The 26,807-nt window shown below is 39.4% G+C and overlaps 3 protein-coding genes across 4 annotated transcripts; 1 reads left to right on the top strand and 2 right to left on the bottom strand.

Moving 5' to 3' along the window:
- Positions 1 to 2,979: 2,979 nt before the first annotated feature.
- On the top strand, positions 2,980 to 6,603 carry LOC136216874 (AT-hook motif nuclear-localized protein 9-like). 2 transcript variants are annotated; one of them, XM_066003421.1, is made up of 6 exons: positions 2,980 to 3,330; positions 3,866 to 4,425; positions 4,876 to 4,943; positions 5,329 to 5,460; positions 5,591 to 5,752; positions 6,026 to 6,603. In XM_066003421.1, the coding sequence occupies exons 2-6, from the start codon at positions 3,993 to 3,995 to the stop codon at positions 6,251 to 6,253; spliced, it is 1,023 nt and encodes a 340-aa protein (XP_065859493.1). In that variant the 5' UTR covers positions 2,980 to 3,330; positions 3,866 to 3,992; the 3' UTR covers positions 6,254 to 6,603. The 2 variants fall into 2 exon arrangements, with proteins under 2 accessions (XP_065859493.1, XP_065859492.1); XM_066003420.1 differs by having other exon boundaries at positions 2,980 to 3,653.
- A 290-nt stretch (positions 6,604 to 6,893) lies between these two features.
- LOC136217230 (kiwellin-1-like) lies at positions 6,894 to 7,457 on the bottom strand. The gene has a single exon (XM_066003829.1). It carries the CDS (start codon positions 7,455 to 7,457, stop codon positions 6,894 to 6,896), a length of 564 nt encoding a protein of 187 aa, XP_065859901.1.
- A 13,480-nt stretch (positions 7,458 to 20,937) lies between these two features.
- LOC136216870 (multiple C2 domain and transmembrane region protein 5-like) lies at positions 20,938 to 25,492 on the bottom strand. The gene is made up of 2 exons (XM_066003416.1): positions 25,293 to 25,492; positions 20,938 to 24,308 (listed from the first exon to the last, which is right to left on the bottom strand). The coding sequence occupies exon 2, from the start codon at positions 24,222 to 24,224 to the stop codon at positions 21,171 to 21,173; it is 3,054 nt and encodes a 1,017-aa protein (XP_065859488.1). The 5' UTR covers positions 24,225 to 24,308; positions 25,293 to 25,492; the 3' UTR covers positions 20,938 to 21,170.
- Positions 25,493 to 26,807: the final 1,315 nt, after the last annotated feature.

The following is a 26,807-nucleotide window of genomic DNA, read 5'->3' as shown; positions in this document are numbered from 1 at the left end:
CGGAATACAATCTACAAAATTATACAATTTTACAAAGCAATTAGTTGATCGAAAAGGCCTTTGGCTTTGTGCATATAAACATAGATGGAATCATTATTTTTTTAAAAGGTAACAAGTTGATTTCAAATATTCGTGATTTGAGGCCGAAATCCAGTTGAGAAAGTAGCATGCAACTTATTACAAACTTACTTTGCAGTAGGTGATCCAATCAAATGTGCATGTTTTCAAAAATATAAGGGAAAATCTACGATTGAACTTGATTGCCTCGTCATCCTAGAAAACGAAGTCACAAATTAGACAGCTCAGTCCATTTCAGAATGATGAAAATACGTCCTTTTAAAATATTTGTTAACTAGGTTTTCCACAGAATGCTAAAAGAGGTTTGGTGCACGGATGGTTTTCATTCATTGTTGAACCCGACATATCGAAAGACATGAAGGAAAGGAGGAAGAATTCGAATTGGTATACATATTTTGTGTGTTGAAACTCTGATACTATATAATAATAATATTAGTTAAATAATTCTCAACTTATTATTTTACAAACATAAGGTGCATATATACATCGGTGAACGTTATAAACATAATCCTAATCAATTTAGGATTGAATTTCATATACATTTAAATTAATTGACAGTGGATATGATTACTTTATTTGACAAAGTAATTTTTACTTTATCAAATCGAAACTAATAAAAACATTAGCTATGAGTGGATTTGACGAAAATAGAGGTATAAAAGTTAAAAAAGTATAAAAAGTCAATTGGACAAATTTAACTAAAAACATACTAATTAGATTGTACTTATTTCCATATTTATCCATATTGTACTAATAAATTTAACATTAATCTATAATAGAAATTTAATATTAGTCTATAATAGGAATCTCTATCGTTGTCTCTATTTATGTGGAAAAATTATCTCTGTTTCCACTTTTTTAGCGTTTCGGATCTCTGAAAAATTCTAATTACTCAAATTTAAATAGCATTTTTATAGTATAGTTATTTTTTTTATCATATATAATACAATTAAGCAAACATAATTTATAAAATATTAATATATATATATATATATAATACAACAATCATAATTAATGTAAAAGTAAATTAATCTACCAAACATAATATAAAATATATTTTAAGAATCCAAATGGGATTTCGCGTGGGGATATAATGGAGTTGGAGTGAAGATGAAGATCATCGTAGGGTGGATATAGGTTTCTGTTTCCGCCATCCTCGTTTCTACACATTTTTTCCCTCCATCCCTACACCACAAGAAAAGTAATCCATACACCGTTACAACTCTAATTGATTGTCACTGAAATTTGAAATTTATTTCAAAAGATTACTGGACTTTATTTTCTCTTGACAAAAGCATTATTTGTATTTTGATTTCAATAATCATTGTGACACATTCAAACATAAAAAATACTGCAATAATGATACGATAACCATATTGTAATAAGCTTACTTTTATATATGATATGACAGTCACGTGACAGTTAAATAAGAAAATATATATTTTAGTTGTTAAGTGACAATTTCAGACAATTGATTTAAATACAACAACAACAAAACCTTAGTCCCGAAATGATTTGGGGTCGGCTAACATGAACCATCAAATAAAACCGTGAAATCAAGTCGTGTCAGCGACACAAATTCTCTCCCTCCACTCTGTCTTATCCACTACCATATTTTCCTCAATCCCTAATAAACTTATATCACTCTCAATCACCCTTCTCTAAGTTTGCTTAGGTCTTCCCCTACCCCTCACCACTACATCCCTTTGCCACTCTTCAGTCCTCCTAACCGGCGAATCAAGCGCTCTTCGTCTTACATGGCCAAACCACCTTAGTCGGGTTTCCCTCATTTTATTCTCAATAGATGTAACCCCTACTTTTATCCTAATTATTTCATTACTCACCCGATCTTTCTCGTATGACCACACATCCATCTCAACATACGCATCTCCGTCACCGACATCTTATGAATGTGACAGTGTTTCACTGTCCAACACTCTGTACCATATAACAATGCTGGTCTGATTGCCGTGCGGTAGAATTTTCCCTTCAATCTATTAGGCATGCAGGGGTCACAAAGGAAACCCGTAGCATTCTTCCACTTCGTCCACCCAGATTTAATCCTATGAGCAACATCTTCATCTACTTCTCCATCCGTTTGGATAATAGATCCAAAATACCGGAAGCAATCCGATGCCTGATTAACTCTCCCATCTAGGGTGATTGTCTCCGCCTCCCTACTCCTATCGCCGCTAAACTTACACTCCAAATATTCCGTCTTACTTTGGCTCAACTTAAAGCCTCTAGATTCTAAAGTTTGTCTCCATAGTTCCAACTTCCTCTCCACGCCTTCTTTCGTCTCATCAACCAACATAATATCATCTGCAAACAACATGCACCATGATATATCATCTTGAAGTGAACTCGTTAGTTCATCCATAACGATGGCAAAAAGAAATGAGCTTAGTGCAGAACCTTACCACGTGATATCATATTCTACATAAAAGTTAAAGGATGTTTAGTTACTCAATTTTGTTCTTTTATTTATCTTTAACTTTTAAAATGGAAAGCTTTTAATATTTGATTAGACACGTGCTGTTTGGACCGTAACAGCAAGTAAACCAAACGAATTAATCATTTTGGACTTGATTGTTAAGTTCTCCTGAATTATTATTAAAATAATAATAAAAAACCATTGACTTCATTAGAAAAAAAAAATGAAATTCCGTGAACATTATAATAACAATTTACCCCCATAAATAAAACCCTTTCAAAATCCGAAATATGAAAAAGCAAGGAAGTTTCGTCACGCGCCGAAGGCTGCAAGTGAGACAGAAAATTAGCAGAGTGGTGATACAGAAAAAAACAGGTCGGCCGTATTTCATTTACTTTGAAAAAGAAAAGAAATACAAATAATCGAAAATAAAAAATTTCAGTATTATCAAAAAAGAAGAAGCGCTTTTTTCTGTTCCAGTTTTTGTTTTTTACTAAAACCACACCTCTCCCTCTCTCTCTCTCTTAAAAAAAAACCCAGTAAACCAAATCATCATCATCATTCATCACTCGGCAATTGCAGAGAAATTGATACAATAAAATAAAGATCACACCTTTTTTCTCTTTTCCCTGTTTCCCCCAATTCAATTTTCTCCCCCCTTCTCTCAGAAAGAAAGAAAGAAAGATAAAACCAGCTTTATTGTGTGTTTTACAGTAAGATATAGATAAGAAAGAAAGAGAAAGGTCTACCTTAGAAAAATCATATATGCATTCCGATAAGGACTTGTGTCAATTACCTTTTATTTAGTACTAGTAGTAGTAAGTAATTTACTTCCTTCACCTTTTTCTCCCCTCTCTCTCTCTCTACTCTGTTTTTGCCTTAATTTCCAACACACTTTTCTTCTCTCTTCACTCACATAGCATTTCAGACTTCAATTCTAGAGAAATTGGGTCGTTTTGGGGGTTTTGTTGTTGTTTTTACTTGGCATTGGCTTGAACTTTGAGTTTGAATTTGGGGTTACTAAGATGATGCTTCAAGTTTAAGGTTTTATGAATGATGGGTTGGTGAGATTGTGGACCTGTTTCACTTCTTTTATCTTCAAAATGAAGCCTTTCTTGTTGTTTCTTCTGATTTTTGTTTGGTAAGCTAGCTTGCATTTTTGTCTTTTCTTTGCAAAGTTTGTATTTTTTTTTTTAGATTTCTCTTGTTTTAGTCTAATTTTCAGTTATTTCTCTGGTTCTGTTGCATATTTTCATATTCACTTCTTTAATCTACCTAGTTTGGGCTATGTTACTTTGAATGCTCTTTTTCTGCTCCATTTTGAAGTATTTGGTATGGCTGTTCATGTTTCAGAGACAGATTATAGTTTTACATTGTTCTAAGTTGCTACATTTGGGTGGAATTTGTCACTGAAAAAGCATAGAGAGATAGTAAATTACAATTATTGAAGATTTGGGAGTTTGAGAGAGATAGTAAATGCATGGATCGAAGAGATGCAATGGCGATATCTGGTTCTGCTTCATTCTATATGCAGAGAGGGATGCCTGGTTCCGGGTCTGGGAATCAGTCTGGTTTAAATGTATCATCAAACATCAACCAATTAAGTAATACAGCTATGCCTTTTCAATCTAATATTGGGGGAAATGCAATGGGATCTAGTTTACAAATGGAAACTTCAACTGCAATTCAATCTCATGGTGTCAATGTGGGTGCACAATCAGCTATGCAACAATCACAGGGTGAGGTTATGAAGAGGAAAAGGGGAAGGCCCCGGAAATATGGTCCGGATGGGGCTGTTTCATTGGCTTTATCTCCAACATTGTCTACTCATCCAGGTACAATAACCCCTACTCAGAAACGTGGTAGAGGCCGGCCGCCTGGTACTGGTAGAAAGCAACAATTAGCTTCCCTTGGTAAGATTTCGAATTTCGGGTTTGTGTTTATGTGAAAGATGATTGCTTGATCAATGATAGTTGAATTGGATTGAACTAGTCCTAGGTTGAATGTTTGTGTTGATGCTAACTTGAACATGATCTTTATTTGTATGTAGTGGTGTCAAAATGGTGTTATCGAGTCATAATCGTGTTATGTGATCTAAATGATAATCATATGAAACGGGTTGTCGTATGAGCAATTGATGGTCCTAATTATATGCTTGTTTTGGTGATGCCAATGAAGGTTTTGCTGGCTTAAATATATGTTGATGGAATGCATAACGTTTTTGCTTCTAAGTTCTCGTTGGTGATGATTTACGAGTATGATTGCGCCTTGTGATATTGAGATCCGTAACTTGACTAGAAATTTCTCTTCTGTTCTTGTACTTGCTGGTGTTTGAGTGATTGAAACCAGAATTGTTTTGCTAGGTGAATGGCTGTCTGGTTCTGCCGGGATGGGGTTTACGCCTCATATCATCACCATTGCAGTAGGAGAAGTATGATCAATTCTTCCCCTCAATCCGTGAACGTTTTTTACTGTATCAAATTAATGTTAACACACACACACACAAAGAACTCTTTCGGGAAAGATAGTTCGTATTGACCTGAAAGTATAAGCATGTAAGTGAGGGAAGAACAATGTGTTACAATCTTTAAATCATATATTGTAGTAGTTTAAGAGAAAGATCCGAGAAGATAATACGAAGGTAGAAACTATAGGAACTTCACTGAACTGGCTTATACGAATGAATAGGAAAAAGTATCCGAGAGAAAGCTGGAAAATAGCGATTTATGCTTCTGCAATTGTCAAATTTTATTTTGCTTCTTGGTTTCGTGTTAATGAATTTTGTTCATATAGAGAATACCGAATATCTTGTGTAGGACATTGCAACAAAGATAATGTCATTCTCACAGCAAGGACCAAGAGCCATATGCATCTTGTCGGCAAATGGTGCAGTCTCTACTGTGACTCTTCGCCAGCCATCGACTTCTGGAGGCACCGTCACTTATGAGGTTTGAGCACTTCATCCTTGTCGTGTTCTTTTATCTTTGTGTTTGATGGGAACATTTACTTCGGCTCCCGAATTAAGCCTAATAGTGATCATATCTTGTGAGACTGAAACTAAAGCATTTTGTTTCGTAGGGGCGGTTCGAGATTTTGTGTTTATCAGGCTCTTACTTGGTTACTAGCAATGGTGGCTCCCGAAACCGAACTGGTGGGCTGAGTGTTTCTCTTGCTAGTCCTGATGGTCGTGTTATCGGTGGAGGAGTCGGAGGGATGCTTGTTGCAGCAAGCACTGTTCAGGTATCATCATGTGTAGATCAAATATTTAATTATGTTGCTTCATAATAGCCTTCACGCAACGGTAAATGCTGTTATCGTGTGACCGAGAGGTCACGGGTTCGAGTCTTAGGAGCGGCCTCTTGCCAAAAAGAAATTGGTAGGGGAAGGCTTGCCCCCTTCACACCCTTGTGGTGGGACCCCTCCCCGGACCCTGACTTAGCGGGGACGCGTAGTGCACCGGACCGCCCTTTATAATAGCAATTTTTTTTTGCTAATTTTAGTGCATCATTGCAGGTGATAGTTGGAAGTTTCATATGGGGTGGTTCAAAGACAAAGAACAAAAAAGAAGGTATAGAAGCCGGCCGGGATATGGACCATCAGACAGTCGAGAATCCGGTTACTCCAAGCAGCATTCCTCCAAATCAGAATCTTACTTCAACCTCATCCGTCGGCTTATGGGCAGGCTCACAGTCCATGGACATGCGCAACTCACACGTCGACATCGATTTGATGCGGGGTTGATAGATTTTCGTCGACCAATTGTTTCGTGGGCGATGTATATATTCCTTGAATGAATCTCTCATCTTCTGAAGTCCGGCGATGAGGGCCGATTTACCCGTTTCTCACTGGATTTTAACCTTGGCATTGGCTAGACAATGGATTGTCCTCTTTTTTTTTTTTTTTTTGCAGCTTTTATGACAATTAGATGGAAATTGTAGTGCTCATAGTTTATTATGTTAAGTTTAGATCATTATTAGGTAGCCATCCATGATTGTATCAGTTTGTTTCTTAGACTTGTCTGTTCAATGAAAAGAAGATTCCGAAAACTCGTTACAGTAAAAATGCACGAAACTAAGTACTTGTTTGGTTCAGCTGTTTGCAGTTTCAGCAAGCTGTTTGCTGTTTCAATAAGCTGTTTGCTGTTGTTGTTAGCTGTTTGTTATTAGCTGTATATGTTTTAAAAATATTTTGTGGAAATAAGAAGGATAATTTTGTCAATAGCAAATAACTACAAACAAATGTTCATGAAAAACTCCAAAACGCTGCAGTTTCTAGAGAAAATGCTAAATGCTGGGGTTATATAAACCTAACCAAACGCTATATTTCTTGCGGTTTGGAGTGAAACGCTAAACACTCCTCAGAAAAGTTAAACAAACACTCACTAAGCATCAAACCAAGTAATATCGAGACTACCCCGTTCATTCTCCGGGACACCCAAAGCTTTCCAAACAGCCTTCGAGGCGTCAACAATATTGTTACCACACGGAGGCTGGTAATCATGAGGCTCGTCACACCCTATTGTCGAGGCGCACTCGTCCACCACCATTGCTGCCACGCTCCGCCCGTTGCCTTTGATGGTGATATTGTGGAAGCACCTTCCCATTTTGTTGAACCAACCGGTGGAGAGTGCTACAATCGGGATGTCATCGGAATGGAATTGTTTGTCGCATTCGGATGGACCACCTCCGTCTTTACCCTTCTCGAAGCTGTTGAGAGTGAGAAGCGCCTTGGTATGGGTTGTGACGGGAGGCGAACAATTGTAGGTTGTGTAGAGCTTGCCTTCAACACAGCAAACAGAGTCATTGTCTCTCTTGCATTTGTTTGGAGGAGGTTTTTTACCTCTAAGTTTGCCACTTGGCTTGCAAGGTTTAGCTTCAATGTTTATTGAATATATAACAATGGTGAGGAACAAGAAAATACACAATGACAGGCTGAAATTCCTCATTTGATCTCTGTCTTAATTTGAATGCTGAAAGGGGATTCTGTTCGAGGTATTTAAAGGGATTATAGGAAAGTAAAAACCACATAAAACTTGACTAAGGATATCAATATTGTCGTCAGAGGTTATTATTGGATTTTAACTAAGTTTTTAGTTCAATCCGTTCCTTAATAAATATTATCAGGATAGTATCAATGATTTAATAAATATTATCAGGATAGTATCAACGACTTAACTCTAATCTGATTAAAAAAAATTGTGTCATTATCCAATTAATCTAATTGGGTTTATGTCATTTTTATCATATTCACTGATGTCTGTGATATTACTATCTTTGTAAAGGGTAACAAGTAAAGATACGAGAGAATATAATAACAAGAATCTGTTTGGTTCAGCCGAGTATTCAATTTTAATATTCCTATTATTTTTAAGGGGTGTTTGTTTACTCTATTTTTTCCATAATGTTTGCCTTTTCATTTTCAAATGGAGAGTTTTAGATGTTTGATTAGGGACATTTTCACACAAACAGAAAATCCATGCTTTTTGGAAAAACAACTTTTTTTTTCCATCGACAAACAACAAAACGGACCCTTAGAGTAGCATGTCAATCTTTACCTGAAGTAAAATTTAATCCAAAACCTATTTAGCAAAATTCTAACCTGCTAATTTTAATTCATCTTATGCATCATATTAGCCCATTAATTCAATAAATATAACACTTCGCGCCTCTTAAGTTTGTATGGTTGTTTTAAAGCAATAAAAAAAATGTTCACAACAGGATGATAAGTTGACCACTAAACAGAGGAGACTAAATGATAAAATAAGACGACGGAGGGGTATTAATACTATTAAGCCCTGTAATTAATGAAACATAAACTCTCATTTTTGGTTTTGAATTGGTATATAATATTGCCAGCCCTGTAAACAATGAGCTTTGAGAATTACAATTTACAACAATATTTGATTCTGTTAAAAACGTTAACATCAGAGTTGTATCAAAGTGAACCTTGTTGTGTGAATCTTGTAATGATCGAATCAGGCCCTTGTCAACTACTACTGTGAATTTCATCCTACCGGTGGATTCTTTTCTGTGATTGGTTGAATCCAATTTTGGTATTTTACACCTAATCAGAGTCGACATTATAATGTGATTTGACCTTAAAGAAAAAGTCAACTTCGTTGCGCTTCAAGAATCACTAACATATTTATTCCGTAACAGTGGAAGTTAATAAACTTCAAAATTACACTTAATGTAAATCAACAGTACATTCCGATTTGATCTTAAAATAAAAATTAGCGATTTAATTCAATTATAAATTTTTTTATTCAGATATCCGGTTCGGTTTAAGAATCTTTAAAATCTATATTCAGTTATAGTATCACATATGGGAGTAAACTCAGGTGTTGTTTGATAAAACTGAAATTAAATGCTAACAAAAATAAGTGTTGAATATTACTAAGTGTTAAATATTTTGACTTATCAAAATAAGTGATTTTTAACTTAATTGACTAATTTAAATGATTATCATACAAGACCTAAGTTGAATTATGATTTTTATTGAAAAATTATATCAATTGAGAAAAAACATATTAAAAGGGTATTTGTTTCAGCTTTTCGAATGAGCGTTTAGCGTTTCACTCCAAACCGCAGAAAATATAGCGTTTGGTTAGGTTTTGATAACATCGAGATATTATCATGAGGACCAAAAGAGATATTCGCCTTTAAGTATGCCACGTAGCAAAGGAAGTCGGCTGGCGAATCTCCCTGGATTAGCTCTAGGAGATCCGCTGGTGGATCTCTAAGGCGAATCTCTCCATTCACCTTGGTAACGGCTCGGCCATAAAGGATCATTAAATGGATCATTAATTGTCTTACCCGCCAGGTTAAGAGTAACTTGTAACCGCCATTAAATGAGCATTAATGGAGACTTTCTAGTTATCTAGAGGTTACGAACTTCTCAACTATATATAGCCTACCATTCTAGGCTATCAAGGTACTCACACTTTTCTATATTCTCTAAACTTTGTCAATACAGTTTATTCTTCATATTCTCTACTGACTTTGGCATCGGAGTTTCCCCCGTCGAACCCAACGACGCCCCCCACAGGGACGAGCTCCGATCAGAAATTTCTCCCTTGTTATCAATTGGTGAGGTGAACGTGGAATCCTTGATCAAATAAAGGGTTTTTCGTTCACACTGAAACATCATGACCAATGGAGGACAAAATCCCTCCTCTGGGATTGAATCACCGATAATTACACCATCTAGTGCTGGTCGCACTAACACAACTGCTCCTATAACAAATATCGATGGAAATATGCCCACTGCTTCTTTCATCGATATGTGTGCTCAGGATATCGAAGCACGGTACGGGCTTGAAATTGGGAACCGCCTCCGGGCGTTCATGACTCTTCCTCCTCGTTGGAGTACAGTATCTACGTCAACTGTCTCATCTTTACCTCCATTAAACTTTGGTCTGGGACCAGGTGCCTATAGCTCTTCATTCCTTCAAGCTCACAACATTGATTCCATGATAACTACTACGGCATCGGGTGGCGGGCGACCGGTTATCAGGGAGTTATTTCCTGGTGAGGGAAGTCGAAGGAATGATACGGTCCCTCCTGGCGGATCAGAGGTTCCAAGGTTTAATCTTGATGGACTGAATGTACCTAGGCGCCCGCGGACAAATTCGTCTCTTGGCGGATTTAAGGAGCGCATTCGTAAAAAGCATAAAAAGGATAAAAATAAGCGAGCAAGATCCCCGCGCCGTGGCAGATCACCTCCATCTACTAGTCATAGAAGAAGCAAAAGGCCGGAAAAAACATCTCATGTAGGTGGACCACCGCCACATCCATCTTCGGGAACTGTTGGACACACCTCGTCTGGAGGTCAACAAGGAGGAAATGGTCCAACTCCCCCAGGCAGAGGAAGTGGTGGAGGAGATGGTGGAGGGAGAGGAGGGGGCGGACGTGGTAATGCAGGAAGACATTCGCCATCAGATCCATCGTCTGAGTCAAGTTCTTCCTCTTCTTCTTCTCCAAGAAGATCGCCACGAAGGGGTCGCCCCAGGGCGGATCCAGAGAATTTTGATGATAGAGTGAGGGCCCTAGTACTCCAAATGAACGAAAAAAATGCTAGGCACAATCCATTCGCCAATAGGGATTCGCCTTTTGCAGCTTGGATCGAGGCAGAGGAAACCGACAGAGCTTTCAAGATTCCTAATCTTGCAATATACACAGGCAAAGACAATCCGGAGGCTCATGTTCGAAAGTACCGAATCTTGGCCAGACTCAATCGAGCCACCGAGCCCGTGCTCTACAAAATGTTTGTCACCACGCTGGGAGGTCCAGCTTATTTGTGGTTTCAATCTCTACCTCCAGGATCAATAAATAGCTTCGATCAATTAAGCAGGGAATTTTGTGCTAAATTTGCTGGTTGTATGCCTGCAGTGGTGAAATCTGGAAAGCTTTTTGAATTAAAGCAGAAGGCGAATGAACCCCTCCGAGACTATGTGGACACTTTCAACCAATTGTGTATACAAATCGTTGATGTAGATATCTCCGTAGCTGTGGAGTGTTTTGTGAGAAACACTACTTGTAAAAGTTTGCAAGAGGATCTCATTCGTAAAAAGCCCACCAGCATGGCATAGTTAATGGAGCGTTGCAAAGACTTTATAGAGGTAGATGACATCCGCCGAGGTTCGCCATCATCGCCAAAAAAGGACAGAGGCGAATCTCGTCCTCGGGACCGGGACAAGGACAAACGTCAGGATTCTTCCTCTCGAAACAAACGAAGGGATTCTCGGAACAAATCGACGTTTGTCACCTCCTTCACACCTCTCAATGCTTCTAAAAGCGAAGTTCTTATGTGGATTGAGAACAGCCAGCACAAGCGGAGCATTTCATACCCCGAGCCAAAAGGGGTGGAGTACACCAATAAAGGTAAAAATCCCAAAAATTATTGTAAGTATCACAGGAAAAATGGCCATGATACAGATGCTTGCTGGGAGTTAGCTCGAGAAATTGAACGACTCATTGAAAGAGGTAAATTGGATCGGTTCATCCAAGCGGAAGGAAAAGAAGATGATAGATCCAAGGAGGACCCAAAGAAGAAAGGAAAGGGTACCATCAATGTCATAGCAGGCGGACCTGGTTATCAGCCAGCATTGAAAAAGGCGAAGACGACCGCCCTTGATAGGACATCATTAAACCGCCCTTTCTCAGACGTAGGTCCTGAGATTCCACCCCATGCGGATGCACTGGTTGTCACCATGATGGTTGAAGGTTGGGAAATAAAGAGGGTAATGATTGATACGGGAAGTTCATGTAATGTCATTACCCGAGGAGCATTCGCCAAACTCAGGATTGATCCCATCCAGGTGGAGCCGACGGTGGTCGACATTTTGGGAGTGACAGGTCATACCATTCAGACGAAAGGCCAAGTTACTTTGGATTGTGAGCTTACTGACAGTGATCAAGTTTGGAGAGGAGATTTGGAGTTCTCGGTCTTGGATGGACAATTAGCTTACAATATTATCCTCGGACGACCTTTTATCTCCGAAGTCGCAGCTCTTATCTCTATTCGCCATTTGACACTTTACATTCCCACGGTCAAGGGAGGTGTGATGGTCAAAGGTTGTCAAAAAGTGGCCCAAGAAACATATTCGGCATCCTTAATGATTCGCCCTCAATCTAAGGAAGAAGACGAAGAGGAGCGTGTCACAATGGCCTTAGGCGAAACCGAAATGTACTTTATGGCAGAGGAGAAGCAGGTGCGGATAGCTAAGGGGCTACAAGGCAAGATCAGAGATGCAATCACCAAAGTACTTTGTGAAGCTGAAGATGTTTTCGCATGGAAGGATGAAGTTCTCCCCGGAATTAGCCCAGACGTGATCACCCATAAACTCAACATCGATAAAGATGCAGTTCCTGTGGCTCAGAAGCGGAGAAACCATGGTCCGGAAAGGCAAAAGGTGATAGAGGAAGAAATCACCAAGCTCCAAAAGGCAGATGCCATTGAGGAGGTACTTTACACCCAGTGGTTGGCGAACATCGTGCTAGTCAAGAAAGCTGACGGATCTTACCGCATGTGCATTGACTTTACAGATCTCAATAAAGCTTGCCCCAAGGATAACTATCCTTTGCCATGCATAGACATGCTTGTAGATGGAACTGCCGGTCACGCAATGCATTCCTTTACCGACGTGAAGTCAAGCTATCATCAAATCCCCATGGAGCCCTCAGATAGAATCAAGACCTCGTTCGTGACGCATCAAGCTACTTATTGTTTTAAAGTTATGCCCTTCGGGCTCAAGAACCCAGGTGCTACCTATCAGAGGATGATGAACAAGATATTCGCGGACAATAAGAGTGGTAATTATTCTGTCTATGTAGATGATATGATCATTAAAAGCACGACTGTAGAAAGGCATGCAGAGGATATAAAGGAAGTACTGGACGTACTTCGGCACCACAACATCAAGTTGAATCCAAAGAAATGCACTTTCGGGGCAACATATGGGAAATTTTTAGGATTCATGATCAGCGAAAAAGGAGTTAGCCCAAATCCTGACAAGGTCAAAGCAGTCCTAGAAATGCAAGCGCCCCAGAATATCAGAGAAGTACAACGCCTCAATGGGCGTATCATAGCCTTGGGCAGGTTTATCTCTTGCTCAGCTCGTAGATGTCAACCTTTTTTCGAAGTCATCAAGAAACAAAAAGCATTCGAGTGGAATGAAGATTGTCAAAATGCCTTCGAAGGAATCAAACGGTTCCTCACAGAGCCACCCATGATGAGTCGACCTTTGAAAGGGGAAGATCTATACATGTATGTATCGGTCACGAATAAAGCCGTATGCACGGTCATGATACGAGAAGAAGATGGCCAACAATTTCCAATTTATTACGTGAGTAAAGTTTTGAAAGACGCTGAAACCAGATATTCAAAGCTGGATAAGATGGCACTGGCTGTTGTAACCACGGCAATTCGCCTTAGGCCATATTTTCAGGCGCATACTGTAATAGTTCGAACCAATATACCAATGAGAAAGGTATTGCAGAAGCCGGACACTTCAGGAAGGTTGATGGAATGGGCGATTCGCCTGGGCGAATTTGATGTAAGATATGAAAGCAGATCATCTTTGAAAAGTCAGGTCCTGGCGGACTTCGTGAATGAATTCACTGACGAAGGGATATCTCATCCCAAGCCTCCGTTAGAAGAATGGTCGATGTACACTGATGGAGCTTCCTCGGCGGATGGAGCAGGTGTAGGAGTTGTGATCAAAGGTCCCCACTACATAAGATTGCGATACGCAGCAAAATTAAATTTCCATGCCACTAATAACGCTGCTGAGTATGAAGCTCTGATACTGGGATTACGTCTACTTCAAGAAATCACCCCAGAGCGGATCGTGATATATAGCGATTCAAAACTAATGGTCAACCAAGTAATCAAGAATTACGAGGTGAAAGACGAGGTTCTGGCCAAATATGTTGCAGAAGTCAAAAAGTTGCTGGATCACCTTGAAGTTAAAGAAACTAAGTGGGAATTGATTCACATACCAAGGGAGTCCAATACAGAGGCTGATCAATTGACCAAAATGGCTTCTTGTGAGGAAAAGTGGGCGGACCCGGATTGTCCCTTTGAAGTAAAAATGGCTCCAGCATTTGCCTCTGAAGAAGTGTCCCTACTCACAACGGTGGAGGATGATTGGAGGTCAGTCATCCGCCAATATCTGCTAAATGGAACATTACCCGAAGACAAGGAAGAGGCACGGAGGATAGTTAGGAGATCAGCCTATTTCTCCTTGATCAATGATGGTCTTTACAGAAAATCCTTTAGTCATCCTTGGCTAAAATGCATTCTACCAGAAGAAGGACAGCAGATCCTCAAGGAGCTACACAAGGGATCTTGTGGGTCGCATGAAGCATCCGCCACGATCTTGAAGAAATCCAGGTTAGCAGGTTTCTACTGGCTCACAACTGAATTAGATGCCCAGAGTTTGGTAGAATCTTGTTACAATTGTCAGATTCACGCAAATGAGTCACATACTATCAAACATATCCAAAAGCCAATCATTGAGGGACGTCCATTCGCCCTCTAGGGAATAGACATCGTTGGCCCATTTCCCCCAACTCGCCGGCAAAAGAGGTATGTAATAGTGGCAGTAGACCATTTCACCAAATGGGTAGAAGCCGAGGCTGTTTCCTCTATTACAGCAGAACAGATGGTGGAGTTTGTCAAGGACAACATCATGGGAAGATATGGCATTCCACATACCATCATCACTGACAACGGAACACAGTTTAACTGTGGCAAATTCAAGGCTTTCTGTGAGGGGTTGGGCATCCTGAACAGATTCGCCTCCATTTATTATCCTCAGTCCAATGGAATGACCGAAGTTACCAATCGGACGATTGTTAAGGGGATAAAGAAGAGGTTGGGAGAGCATGACAAGAGGTGGGCGGATAAGCTTACAAGTGTTTTATGGGCTTATCGTACCACCCCAAGAACAGCTACTGGGGAAACACCATTCGCCCTTTCTCATCGAGTGGAGGCCGTGATCCCAGTTGAAATACAAGTCCCCAGTGATCGGGTGTCCTTTTATTGTGAAGAGGACAACAACAAACGACTAAGGGAGCGTTTGGATCAGGTTGAGGATCGCAGGAATCAATCCTATGTACGCATGGCAGCATACAAACAGCGGATCGTGGCTTACCATGATAAAAATGACAAGCTTGTAGATCTAAAGATAGGAGATCTTGTGCTTCGCAAAACTGACAAAGTCCAATCTCGAGAAGGCAAGGGCAAGTTGGGGCTCAACTGGACAGGTCCATACCAGATAGTAGACAAGGTTGGACCGGCCACATTCAAAATACAAGATATGGAGGGCAATACACTGCCACGCACGTGGAATCTCCAAAACCTCCGCAAATACTTTGTTAAAAAATGAAGTATGTCCATAGTCTTGAGTACTCTTTTTCCTTTAACAAGCTTTTTCCCATGTGGTTTTTCTTGTTAAAGGTTTTAACGAGGCTCATTTATAAAGACCTATTCGCTGTAATAAGGTGTTTCTCCCATTAATAAACATTGTTGGTTTTATTATCTATGTTCTTTTTATAGTTTACTGCTGCAATATCAATATTCCAGTCTTAAAAAGAAGGGGGGCATCCAACGCTCTCCACATTCACAGTAGATCCGCCACTTGGCGGATCCTGATCACCGATAGAGTTAAAACGATCCTTGGACGCAAGGTCTTTACACTCTCTTATCCCTCCCAGAGAAGGATTCACAAGTCCTGCGGGCGGATCATTTCACCTCAAAGATAGGTAGCAAATTGAACCCCTGGGCAGCTTTACTTCCTCCAAGAAGGAATAGAACAGCTTCAAACCTTCGCAAAGGTTCATACCATGGAGTATGGCTGGCCACCTACTCCAAACATAAATCCTAAACATGCTTATATTTAAAGTACTTCTTTGCGCAAATGTAAGAGTAAAATAAATAGATAGCAGCGTAAAGGATTAACCAAATTGTACTTAGAAGGTTTTTACAAAAAAAAAAATCTCTAGCAAAAGCTAAATAATAATAGGGGCATCCTCTTTTGTGCTTCCTTCGCCTACGATGCTTGCTTGAGGATCCTTCTTCACCACAGTCACAGATCCGCCATCAGGAGATACCTCCTTATCCTTCGAAGGAACAGGACCCGGTGGAAGGACAGAATCAAGAATTGGTTCTGTACCTGCCTTGGGCGGCATCTCTTCGGAATCATCCGCCACAGCTATGGTAGAAGGTTTGGTTTCCTGCATGGGTCCCTTCATCCATCTCCGTACATAATTGCGGAGGTATTCCCTGACATCTGGCATTTTATTAAACCTCGCCACGTCTTCTGGTTCGGGGACAGCGAACTGGGGATCTGTGAAGTCAACTTCAGGATAGGCCAGGGAGAAGTACGCCATAAGCATCTCGCCATAATAAAACGCATGTACACCCGCCGTGTATTCAGCTTCTCCGAGAGCATCCTCATGGCTTTTGGCATCAGAAGCCATCTTTGCCTTTAAACTTTTAATCTCCTCATCCCGAAGAACTAAAGCAGCTGTGGCGGAAGCTAGATTCGCGTTTGCTGAGGCAATGGTGGAATTGGCATTCGCTATCTCTTTTTCTAACTTTTCAATAGTTGCCCTGTCCACCACGTTCTGAAGAAGCCCATTTTCCAAAGTACGCAGACGGGCATACAGCTATAAAAGACAAAATGATTTAGTCCAAGGGCGAAAAGGAAGTGAAGGAATTACCACTATCTACATTCTTTTTTGAACTCACCGAAAGAAGCTCTGATTTCCCCTTGTGGACGTGAATTGGTCCAGGGATTTGGTTATAGTTCCTTTGTACCTCTCCCACCTGACCCAAGGCCTCATCCAGATCATTCAGAAGGGATTCATTCTCAAAAGAACCTTGGGCCCCCAATTTGGCGGACCAGTATCCTCCAATATCGGGCTTCGCCATCTGCACAAACAGAAAAGAGCCATACACCGCTTTAGAATCGGATGAGCAAAAAAGTAATCAAGAGATGGATTACCTGAACAATCTTCTCAGCAGGTTTGGCGGATCGTATCGCGTCCGCCATAATCTTAGTACTACCAATAGTGTTGGGCCGCCTCTTCTTCAGTGGCGGATCGACAGCTGTCTCTGCAAGACGTTTGCCCGTATCAGCTTGAGGATTAGCCGCTTGACTTTTCTTGCGCGCTTCATCTTCCAAAAGCTTCCTGCGCGTCTCTGTAAGAGCGTGATTGGCCTTAGATACACCCCTGCCAAAGAAGACATCAAAATAATCAAGACTCCTGAAAGTAACAGAAAGGTACCTTGATCAAACTGAGTAATTTTTGAATAAATAAATTGATCCTCTTCTCGGCGAATCAATGGAATGTCACTCATCATGAAGGCTAAGGGATCCGCATAAGTCCATGCATCCGCCTTGATCTGCTTCATGAGATTCGCCACCTCTTCATCACTGCTTGTTAAGATTCGCATGTCACCCGCCATATGTAGCGGACGAGAATTCCAAACTGAAGGGAAACCTAACGGTTCATCATCCTTTATCTTCACATAGAAGAAACTCTCATCCCAGCTATGAACGTTGGACATTTTGTCGTAAAAGGGCGAGTAGACACCAAATTTGGCAAATGTAAGATAGGATTCCGACTTCCTCTTGGAAGGTTTATGAAAGGCTCTAAAGATACGACCCGTATAAACAATGCCTAAATTTGAAGCGAGATAGCAGTCTAAGGCCATGTCGAGCCAGCCATTAGGATGTAGCTGACTGACGGCAATGTCAAAGTATGAGAGGATATCCGCCATCATCTTGGGAAGAGGAAGACGAAACCCTCTCTCCACATGACTACAGAATATAGTAAGGAAGCCGTTAGGCGGATTGGAGGGACGTTGATGAGAAGCAGCGAGTTGGGTCTCGTAATTTTTGACCCACGGAAAGCGATCCGCCAGATTCACCAGATCCACGACATTCATACGAGATGGAGTGGACTCCGCTCGAGGATTCTTTTTCCTAACAGGGAAGGAGGAAGTGGCCATAGAACCCAGAAGCTGGTTACGAGCCCCGACCGGAACGGCACCGAAAACCGAAGAAAAGAAAGAGGGATTTCTGGTGGAACGAGTCTGGTAATGGTTACGCACCGAGTTATTGAACTCAGCTAAACCGGAATTAATCACACCTATAGAATATTGGGAGTTTTCCGATGATGAAGTGGTCCAACTAAAATCTACTTCAATCTTAGGAGGAGATGTCGAGTTAAAAAGTTCAGAAGTCGACCCAGAAGATGAAGATGAACTTCTAAACATTCAGGATAAAAGGAAAATGCACTTACATGGAAATGTAGAAGCTTGAGTAGGATCTCTGAAAAATTTCTAGGAAAACGCTTCGAGGGCAAGAAGAGATGAAGAAATGAGGAAGAAAGAGAAACTAAAAGAAGAAAAAGGTTTTTTTTTTGAACCTTCCTAGGGCAGTGTGCCACCACACGTGTCGGCCATCAAATGGCGTTGAACAGAGTGCACATTAATGAGGGAGCGTATGACGGCGCGCAGAAGTCCAAAAGCCCTAAAGGACTTTAAAGGCATTTTAGGGGGGGCTTCTGATAACATCGAGATATTATCATGAGGACCAAAAGAGATATTCGCCTTTAAGTATGCCACGTAGCAAAGGAAGTCGGCTGGCGAATCTCCCTGGAATAGCTCTAGGAGATCCGCTGGCGGATCTCTAAGGCGAATCTCTCCATTCACCTTGGTAACGGCTGGCCGCCGGCTCGGCCATAAAGGATCATTAAATGGATCATTAATTATCTTACCCGCCAGGTTAAGAGTAACTTGTAACCGCTATTAAATGAGCATTAATGGAGACTTTCTAGTTACCTAGAGGTTACGAACTTCTCAACTATATATAGCCTACCATTCTAGGCTATCAAGGTACTCACACTTTTCTATATTCTCTAAACTTTGTCAATACAGTTTATTCTTCATATTCTCTACTGACTTTGGCATCGGAGTTTCCCCCGTCGAACCCAACGACGCCCCCCACAGGGACGAGCTCCGATCAGAAATTTCTCCCTTGTTATCAGGTTTACATAACCACAGAGTTTAACATTTTCTCTGGAAACTGCAGCGTTTTGGAGCGTTTCACGAAAAGCTCCTATTTGAAGCTTTTCATAAACAGCTGTTTGTAGTTATATGTTATTGAAAAAATTATATTTATTTTTTAACATTATTTATATTTCTATAACATAATTACCGGAAGAACAAGGTTTTATTGCGTTCAATAAATTTCTTATTTTTTATATAGATTATTTTTATTAATTTGTGTAACACATTTTTTATTTTATAATAGGATAAAGTGCAAAAATACCCCTAACATTTGTAGCTAGAAGAAATTTTACCCTTAACGTCTAAAATGGTGCAATTATAACCCTAATGTTAGCGGCCAAAAGCAATTTTATGGGTATTTTTTCACATTTTCCCTTTTATAATTTCATCGTTGATTAATTTAAAACATGTCCATTTTAGACATTTTAAATCCGAATAGCAACAGTTCAATATAATTTTACCAAACACTAGTAATTAAACAGCTAATAACAAACAGCTAACAGCTTACTGCAACTACAAACAGCTAACAGCAACCGCAACAGCTATTAGCTAACAGCTGAACAAACAGGATCATTAATATTATTTTAAAATTTCTCTTTTTTTATATACATTATTTATTTATTATTATTATAATTAAATAAATTGCATGAACAAAAATTCCCTCCACCCTATTACCAACTTTAATCGTGATATCAAAACTTCATTGTTGCTTTAGTTACCATTTTTATTTGCTAAGATCGAAAACTATAACCAGTAACATCTGGACTCTTTGGTCATTCACCGTTAGATCTAGACTCATCTACATCTTAGAATGTATTGGATATGCACCGTAGGATTATAATGAGTCTGGATCTAACAGTGAATACCAAACCAAACTATAAGTATCATTTTATGTATAGTTTTGGTTTGTTGGTATTAACTATTTAATCTTGTTACTATTACCTGTTTATTATTGGTAGAATAATATTATTGTTGCTAAACATGTGTGAAACGAATTATATGAATATGTTTTAAATCAATTAAAAAACTTATAAGAGAATTGATGGAGTGAAGTACTTGGAACAAAGAATATTGAGACGAAAATATGTTGTGCAATATCCTTGAAAAAACAAAACTATTAAACAGTTTCGAAAAGAAACAAACGTATAATATCATGTAGATATTGTTTTATTTATTGGCCTCACGGTTTTAAAATATGTATACATGATTGAAATCCATTTTAATAAAACAGCATAAATATTTATTCTCCATTTCCGATATGAGATTTAGTTCATTTTCGACTCCATTACCATCCATGCCATCATTTTAAGATGCTCGTTGCTTAGTCCTTCCACCTCGACGCCACCCCGTAACCGAGTCGTTATAGACAAATTCTTGTTAATAATAAGAAGCCATTAAAGAACATAATAATGAACACTACATGCCAAAGCAAAGTAACTCTGCTAGCAGAAGTCATTATAAAAGATCAATTCAAAACCAATGAATAGTCATCGAAATTTCAAAGCAGAAGTGCATACTGAGCCTTATTTAATGCTGGTCAGAAAACAGGTCCACTATATAAATCCAAATTGAATGACTTTTCAATTGTAGAACTTGACATTTCTAAAATAAATACAAGCACTTTCCACGAAAAATCCCAAAATACTAATTTATGTGTATATTAATTGTGTTTCTTAATTTGTATGAAAAACTCTAAAACGACACTTATTTGAGAATGGAGGGAGTACTACTTAATTTTAACCGAACACTTCCAAAATTTTCAAAATCTGTTGTTTAGGATAAAACAGTAAATACGAAAAACAAACGGCCTCAAAATATCAAATTGTGAAACCAGAGGGTCCTTAAAAAAGAAAACTTTGAAACAGTGAATTTCTACTATGAAAATGGAGTTGGAACACTGAATTTCTACTATAATTTACTACCATGTATACATTTCAATCATGTTTTCCACCCACTGAACACATCAGAACACAAAAGGCAAAGGCTTTTTTATAAAACATCATCAAAACAAAACCAGAATCCGACACACCGGTGAGAGGAAGGGCTCTAGACTCTAGTCATTCATTTGCCCCTTTTACAACATACTGTCTGTCCTGGCCGGCAGACGACGGAAGAAGTTGATAGGTGGAGATGGTGTTCTGTGCCTGAACCTTGGATGTCTCATGGAATAAAAACCAGCACCAAGAGCAAGAACCTGAAATGGTGTTGCATACAATACAATTGCAGCTGTTAGACAGAATATCACGAATATAGCCGAGGCCCGAGGATCCCTCCAACTCAGCAGTGCCTGAATCCTTTCTCCTTGTGTAGCTACATCCCCCACCACTGTCTGAATCCGCCCTGCCACGCTCCTTAACCGATCATACCTCATTCGGACTACCTCAGGGTTACGAGTAGTAGGAAATGTATCAAACTCCTCATCAAGTTCATCAGGATGCACAGCTTCTGCACAAGAAATCCTTGTGTTCATATGTGGAGGGTATCTCGGGCGAAACCGATAGTTCCATAGGCCTATTAGGAACATGTAGAGGAACACAGTAGGCAGGATCAGCTCTGGGAAACACACAAGCATCACAAAGAGGAGGTGTACTAGCACTGTTGTGATAGGATTTTTCCACATACAAACTTCTCCGGACCATTTTCCAACAGCGAATAGTCCGGAGAAAACGGACATTAGCCTGAAGAAGTTCGCCTTGCTTCGCCTCATGCTCCACAGATGAGAATCTGCATCAGACATGTACTCCACGATTTCTTTCCTAAGCGGCGGTTCAGCCCGACTTAGCCTAGCTGCCACTATGTTGACAGCTTGATGTCTCAGCATGTCCTGCTGCATAACACTCAACGGCCTTACATAGTGCATTTTCGGTAAAAGCGGCTTTGTGTAGAGAAACAACATGTTTGAAAGTGATGTGTAGGAGAATCTGATTGCTAGATGCAATTCACCCATCTTCTTCACACCAGAAGGATGAAGCACTAGCAACGGGTACGTGTGTGTATAAACGCGGCCAGTTTCAAGAGTAGAGAGTCGTATCCGAACCTTGCCAATTTTCGCATCTCTGTTACCATTTGAACCACCGATATGGCTGTTATCGAAAACTCCGATTGTAAGAACTGTTGCAGGATCATACACTTCCCAAGTGTACTGTTCGTTGTATTTCGGGCTAAGACTGTTGATTATGGTTCGAGTCCGAATCCATTTCTGTCCGTATTTTGCTACACAGTATGTGTCTGACGTGCCTTTTCCATCCCTTGTTTTCATTGGATGGAGTCCTTCAGCATTCAGAATACCAAGCTCCAACACACCTATTGATGGCCTCCAAAGCTGCTTGGCCGTTGGTCGAAGATCGCTACTGTAATGAGTTGACTCATCAAGCACATGGTACCCTCCATCAAGCGCGATACGAAGGTGGAGTCTGCTAGAGAACTTATCTTTCTTCAATTGATGCTCATCCATGGCAGCTGAGATAGACTTTTCAAGGTGGAACCACCGACTATGGATCATTCGGTCATCTGCACGCCTCTCCACAGAGTTCAATGGTACAACAACCTTGCCTATGCTCTCATCTTTGTTGGGGCCAACACGATCTTCAACCGTAAGGATCAGATGATCTTCAAAGGGCTCAGCAGCCACGAACATTAAATCTTCATTCCATACAGGATTCATTGTCCGAGTTTGGACCATCTTTGTCTTCAATACCTGGTTACCAATCTGTACCTTAACATAAGCATCTGGGAATCGATTCCTTTCGTGAACCATAAGGTCTTGAGCCTCGATCACATTAACACGAACATACCATAATCTCGGAGAATGGTAAACTTTCGAGCGAATATGCGTGGAGATGGTAGAGGAACTATCAGAAGGAGTAACAGCATCAGAATGCCAAGCATCAGGGAATGCTTCGTCAGCTTGAGTACCGTACCAGACAGCAAGCATCAGCTCTCCTCTACCTTTCTCTCCTTTCTTATCTTCGAGCCGATACCATTCTGGAGCCAACGGACTATCAGGCGGAACCCTTGATGGAATCTCATTCATGTCAAATCTTACAATGCCAGCGAAATCATCCTTCACGAGATCCTTATCCTTGACCACAACTTCCAGCACCGACGACTGCATCCGTTCCCTTGCAAAGGCAAACACTTCATTCCACTCAGGGTTTTGCTGCTTCTCAAAATGTTTTGTAATCCCTTTATAGTTCCCAACTCTCACTTCAACATACGGATCAAGGCTCCCCGTCATATCCTTCGAGGGAAGGTCACGAGCTTTTACAACTCGTACATAAAGGTACCTCATCTGTTCAACAAGATCATAAGTGCTCGAAAGCCTATCTCCACGTATGACTCTACCTCCAACAATCTGCCCCCCTCCAAGGAACGGACTCGTCTCTTTAAGTGAATAATCAGCAGGCTGTGATGAAGCATCAGAGTACATCCGAACAATTCTCGGACCAGGAGGAGGACCTGATCTCATCTCATTAGTCCCATAATTCATTGTCTGTTGGGCTACTGCTGGTGAAAAATGTTGCTGCTGCTGCTGCTGCTGCTGTTGCTGTTGTTGCTGCTGATGTTGCTGCTGCTGCTGCTGTTGGCTGACGTTTGGAAGGTGATGAAATGTATGCCTTGTCTCATTTGAGTTTCGAATCTGTTGTTCAGCAACCGAAGCTTGGTTTGAACGAGAATCTGTATAAAAAGAAGAGTCCATTGCAGGAAGAGGGTTTGAGGATCTTATTGCAGGGTTATCAGTAACAAATACTTTGAGACCAAGCTCTCCTTTGACACGAGAAAGGATTCCTCGTTTTTCAAGAGGGTAATGCAGAACAACTGCATCAGAATGAGCCACAAACGACGTTCCAGTGAGACGAACCTTGCCAAGAAATGATTTGGAGTTGTTTTCTTTGCCATGGTTATATACATAAGCTTCAAGATTGAGGTTTGGTAGGTTGTTTGGATCAGAAATATTGAAGTACAAACTCTCATTCCAAACAGGGTTCAGATCTTTCTCTTTTGTCGTTGTACGGAATCTCTGATTATCAAAATGAAGCTCCACAAAAGCACTAGCTGAGCCTTGCCCATCTTTTGGCATCAGATCATGGGCACTCACAACTTCCACTCCTAGCTTGAGATTACTCATTGAAACCTTCTACCAGGTAGAATGAGTAATTCAGAAGAAGAACTATGGCTGCTGCTTGCAAAAATTGGCAGGAAAATGGATTACCTGAAATGGAGAAATTTAATCACTCAACAATATCATCAAAGAACATGAAAAACAACAAAGGAAATCGTGTACACGACACGAACTCAACATGAATTTAGTGGTCTATTAAACATGTAATGGGTCATTTTTGGGTTGACATGAAATTGACACAAATCTTTTAGGTGAGGTTGGCTCATTTGACAGTAACCTGATAATTGACATGACACGAACACAATCTACTTACACGAATTTCCACCCTACCCCTAATCATAGAGTTTCCAGATTGCAAAGCAAAAAGGTCTCCTTCAGCTAAATTGTATGGGTTACCTGAAAGTAATGATCTAATTGATGGTTGCTCTAATTTTGACATATATTTGTTTAAATCACTAGAATCCTATCAATTCAACTTTACTTTAGGAATATACTAAAGATGCAAAGAAGCAATTTTTTAAGCTTCAGAAATGAGAAAAAAAAAAAAGGAATTTCCCCACCAAAAAGATAGAAAGTGAGATTCCTCAATCAATTTATGAATCAGAATTCAGGAAAAAAAAAAGGAATTAGAAAAGGCAAACAAAAGGGTGAAGTTCTTTGTTCTAAGATTCCAGAGACCCTCTCAAATAATGGAATAACAAAAAAGAAAGACAAGTATATTTTGGAATCATAGAAGATTTTCCCACCCACCAAACATAGAATTAAATTCAAATTCACCCGAGAAAATCAAACAGTATTCATAAATGAGTTAACTTTATGCTGTGTTTTAATGGAAGAGTTTCTTCCCAAACAAACATAAGAAAAATTTTTTAGGTGGACAAAAACATAACCTAAGATACTAGTTTTATGAAGAGAAAGCGAAGTTCCCCAAATTCCTTGAATCAGATAAAAGAAAATCAGCTGTATGAGCAGATTAAAAAGACACATGGAAATGGAAAAGTTCATTCAAAGGCGATCATCAAACCCATCAAACAACTCAACTGATTAAAATAGAGAGAGAACAAATTAACTAACCTGTGCATAAGCTTGAGGAATTGAGTTGAAGAAGAATAAGTACAAGTTCAGATATGAGGGTTCAGATAGAATAAAAGGATGGTCTTTGAGATGGTTCCGAGAAAAAGAGAAATGGGGGAAATGGGAGGAAGAAGAAGAAGAAGACAGAGTCGTCGAAAACGAGTTAAAATAGAGGGAGAAAAGTAGAGAAAATGAAAATGGCATAAAAACAAAATATTCTGAAATCTGTGCTGTTTTGTTTACTGGTTTTGTTTTTGTTTGTTTGCTTGCTCCTGTACGCACTTACCATCTATTCTTTTTTATATATATATATATATTTATGTTTTCATGGACTCGTGTCCATTGGTCGCCAAGTTTACATGATGTTAGTCTCTTGACACGTGTTATGCTGTTTGCTGTTGTTTCCATTTACAAAATTTGAATTGTGGGTGAATTTATCTTTTGAAATTATCCTAGAATTTTAGTTTAACTCAAACAAAATTGAAGTCTAAGTATTAATTTAATCTTGAAGTTTGTAAAATTTGACAATATAATTCAAATCGGATTAACTTTTAGATTATTTTTGGGTTAATTTGTCAAATTTTGGAACTAAATTAATATTTAAACTTCGATGTCAACTAAACTGGCTCCGTCTCACAACTTCAATTTAGATGTCATTTTGATCTTTAGAGTATCTCCCAAAGATTCATTTATTGGGCTTTTAAGGTAAAATGAGTTGGTTTAAGAACCGTCTCTAAGGGATTTTTAGTCACTCCTCAAATCACTAAGACGTTGTTTAGATGAAGTGTAATTAAAGTAAGGTAAAGTAAGTAAGGTGTATGAAATAACCTAGTGTATTTGTATAGAAAGTAAGATAAGTGATAGTTTAATAATTTAATTGTGTTTGTTTTGACGGTAAGGTAAGGTTATATACAAAAATTACTTGTATATTTTTGCTCTTATAATTTATATTTTCTATGAACTTAATTAATTTTAATCAAACTAAAATTAATATATACTAATTTTGCTAATTGATGTCTCAATTATGAATAACACTTCTGATTGGTCTTGAGATGACTTGAATCAATAGAAAACAGTTAGGGAGGGGCCCAAATCTGGCGTCCCGTCTCCGATGTTTAAGTTAGTAAGATACTCTGGATAAAGTATGAACTTGAAAACAATCTATATAATGAATAGTAGGGGTGCACGTGGTCGGTTAACCAGTCCATTAAGGTTAATTAGGTCGGTTAACCATTTAATCGGTTTTTTAAAAACACTAACCATACACTAGTCCATTAAATTCGGTTAACCACTAATCGGTTAACCAATTATTTCGGTCGGTTAACCTTTTATTTCGGTTTCTAACCATTAGTAAATAGAAATAAAAATAATAAAAGAATTCTAATTTTTATTATGAGGGAGACGGCGGGTCAATGACGAGTTGAAGAGATTAACTGCAGAAAAGGATATGTACGTGCATTATGATCCTTCAGTTTTGATTCCGTTAAATTGTTTAATCCGTATATCAAATCTCCG

The sequence above is a fragment of the Euphorbia lathyris genome, chromosome 2 (assembly GCF_963576675.1).
Source record: "Euphorbia lathyris chromosome 2, ddEupLath1.1, whole genome shotgun sequence".
Taxonomy (NCBI): Eukaryota; Viridiplantae; Streptophyta; class Magnoliopsida; order Malpighiales; family Euphorbiaceae; genus Euphorbia; species Euphorbia lathyris.
This window is presented reverse-complemented; position numbering and strand designations above follow the sequence as displayed.

Bases quoted from the DNA above. Each gene is read 5' to 3' on its own strand.
- LOC136216874 (XM_066003421.1), top strand. From the start codon at position 3,993: ATGGATCGAAGAGATGCAATGGCGATATCTGGTTCTGCTTCATTCTAT. The intron at 4,944-5,328 runs GTATGATCAATT...TATCTTGTGTAG, and splicing joins TCACCATTGCAGTAGGAGAA to GACATTGCAACAAAGATAAT. The intron at 5,753-6,025 runs GTATCATCATGT...GCATCATTGCAG, and splicing joins TTGCAGCAAGCACTGTTCAG to GTGATAGTTGGAAGTTTCAT.
- LOC136217230 (XM_066003829.1), bottom strand. From the start codon at position 7,457: ATGAGGAATTTCAGCCTGTCATTGTGTATTTTCTTGTTCCTCACCATT.
- LOC136216870 (XM_066003416.1), bottom strand. From the start codon at position 24,224: ATGAGTAATCTCAAGCTAGGAGTGGAAGTTGTGAGTGCCCATGATCTG.